Below are 2,631 nucleotides of genomic sequence, written 5' to 3' on the forward strand. Positions count from 1 at the left end.
TTATTAAAAAATGTTCTTCAGACCTACATTTCAAATTTTTAAATCAAGAAGAAACACTTGAATTTCATTATTACTTGTGGAAAGTTTTTGAGTTTGAAATGAAGAAAATGAATTTGGATACAAATGTTGTTAATGTTATTGAACCAGTAAAAGAAGATATTCCTCCATGGTTAATGTCAAGTGATGATGATGATAGTGAAGAGAAAAAAGAAACGTCTAACACAATGGAAGAAATGTATTAAAGTGAAAAATAAACAAGACTCTAAAAAAGCAATAATTCTGATTAATTGTGTGTTATAATTAAAATTTTAAATTATAACTATTCTTTTGTGTTAACAACAACTGTTCATTGATTCAGCTTGTCGCATAAATGCTTTTGAAGTTGTTGAAAGATCATTACTTTGATCTATAAGATCATCTAATTTTTCACCACGTTCTAATAATTCATCCATTGCCTTAACTAAAATTTCCTGTGTTTCTGTTAAATCAGTTTGGATTTGTGTTAGTTTATCTCCTTTCTTTGGATCGACATATTGTTGAAATAGTACTGATACAGGTTGATATTTAAATTGTAAGTCGGATTTAATAGTGTTGAAGGAAGGTCCTTTGTATGATTGTCTAAATGCTTGCATCATTTTACTCAATACCACTGTAGCAACACGATCAGGGTATGATTTTGTAGTTATTGCTACAACAGCAAGCTATTAATCGTTAATTTTTCTTCTCTTTTATATAATCTTTTGATGTTCAATGAGTTGACCATCTATTATAAACAAAAGTCATAACAAACTCCATCATTTTCCATATAAACATGTCCTTTGAATGTAGATGGTTCTTGAAGAGTAATACACATTCGTTTATTTGTAATAGCTCGTTGGGCAATTTGACGAGCAGAAAATTTTAATGGTCCTTCAGCATTCATTCTTTCAAAAAATCCCATTTGTGAAAAATCCTCTTCTATTTGAAGAAAGAAAGGTGATTGTTGAGGTGAATTTCTAATGAGTATACCAGCAAAGATCATAAACATATTATCAGTCCATACTGACATCTTTGAGAATGACAAAGTGAGATGATTTGATTTTAAGATCTTATGATAAACAAACGTAATTGTTGATGACATTTTCAGAATAAATACTTTATATCTCATTTTTAAATAAAAACTGAAGGAGGTAGTAGTAATTTGTCATATGCTTTCAAAATAATAACAATGGAAATGTTCATTCTTTAACTTGTTACTTTTCTAAGAAAATTTGACTAAAAAATGAATAAAAAATAATAAAAAAATCTATTTAACCATACCATGTCTCAGTCGAGTATCTTCATTCCTGTAGATGAATTAAAAGCAAAAGAACGTAGTATCCAACAAGACAGAAATAAAATGAGAGAAAACCTCTTAAAAGGACCTTATTTATACAGAAAAAGTCATAATACCTCTTCAGATGAATTTAAGGGTAATGATATGATTACTGTATATATTGCATCTGGAATAATAAGTGTAATGTTTATTTCTTCATTTTATGCATTTATTCATTTACCAATTGTATGGATAATGCCAATTCCATTAACACTCTTTATTCTTATGTCAGTTTCATATTACAAAGCAGTTACAACAAAACCAGGGAAATGTATTAATTTTCAACCAAAATGTTCTGAAGAAGAAAAACAACAAGCAATTGAAAGAGAGACATTTGGAAAAGAACATGGATTTAAAATAGTTGATATTGGATATCCTACAAGATATTGTACATATTGCAAATCATTTAGATCTGAACGTTCTTATCATTGTAAGAAATGTGGGTGTTGTGTATTAAGGAGAGACCATCATTGTCCATGGATTGGACAATGTGTAGGTCTAAACAATCATCGGTATTTTATGCAATTTCTTTACTATCTCCCTATCAATGGATTTACTGGAATGATTATTCAAATATGGTATCTTGTCAAACAAATGCAAACAGGACTTGGTGACCCATCACCAGGAAATGTATTTTTTATTATTTTTTCATTAATTAGTGCAATGATTATGTTTGCAATGAGTTGTGCTGTTGCATCTCTAACATACCATTATTCATATTTACTCTTAAAAAATATGTCATCAATGGAAGACATTGAACTTGTTCGGTATGAATGTCTTTCACATCATAAAGCACCCCATTTTCCAAGTTATGACATTGGGGCATTGAAAAATTGGCAATCAATCATGGGAACATCATTTCTCAGTTGGACTTGTCCATGGTATAATGAAAATAAAGAACTAAATCAAAATTCATTTACTGAAATATCCTTATCATCAATTCATATTGACTAATCAATGTTGTAATAAAAGAATAAAAGTTAATTTAAGAAAGGTTTTATTTCTAAGAATTTTTAAAATTTTTTCAATTTAACTGGTTCAACAGAATAGTAATAGAATCTTTCTATCTTTTATTTACAACAAAGTTAAATAAACTGGGGATAGTTTCAATTTATGACTTAAAGAAATAATTTTTGTTGGTGTTATTACCATGTTATAATGTGATGACTTATATATACTTCAATGGTATAATATATGATTTAATCTTCCTCTCAAATAAGATATGATACATCATTTGTTTATTTTATCTTCTCCACAGAATAAATAATGGAATAACT

The 2,631-nt window shown here is 28.2% G+C and overlaps 2 protein-coding genes across 2 annotated transcripts; one reads left to right on the forward strand and one right to left on the reverse strand.

Annotated features, from left to right (window-relative positions):
- Positions 1–332: 332 nt before the first annotated feature.
- Positions 333–1,048, reverse strand: EHI_037810 (uncharacterized protein; the record flags this gene model as incomplete). The annotated part of the gene is made up of 2 exons (XM_650144.1): positions 333–701; positions 791–1,048. 2 exons carry the CDS (start codon positions 1,046–1,048, stop codon positions 333–335), a joined length of 627 nt encoding a protein of 208 aa, XP_655236.1.
- Positions 1,049–1,300: 252 nt separating this feature from the next.
- Positions 1,301–2,308, forward strand: EHI_037820 (zinc finger protein, putative; the record flags this gene model as incomplete). The annotated part of the gene is made up of 1 exon (XM_001914424.1): positions 1,301–2,308. The coding sequence occupies one exon, from the start codon at positions 1,301–1,303 to the stop codon at positions 2,306–2,308; it is 1,008 nt and encodes a 335-aa protein (XP_001914459.1).
- Between the last annotated feature and the right edge of the window lie 323 nt (positions 2,309–2,631).

The sequence above is a fragment of the Entamoeba histolytica genome, genomic scaffold, assembly GCF_000208925.1.
Source record: "Entamoeba histolytica HM-1:IMSS scf_1104750516837 genomic scaffold, whole genome shotgun sequence".
NCBI lineage: Eukaryota > Evosea > Mastigamoebida > Endamoebidae > Entamoeba > Entamoeba histolytica.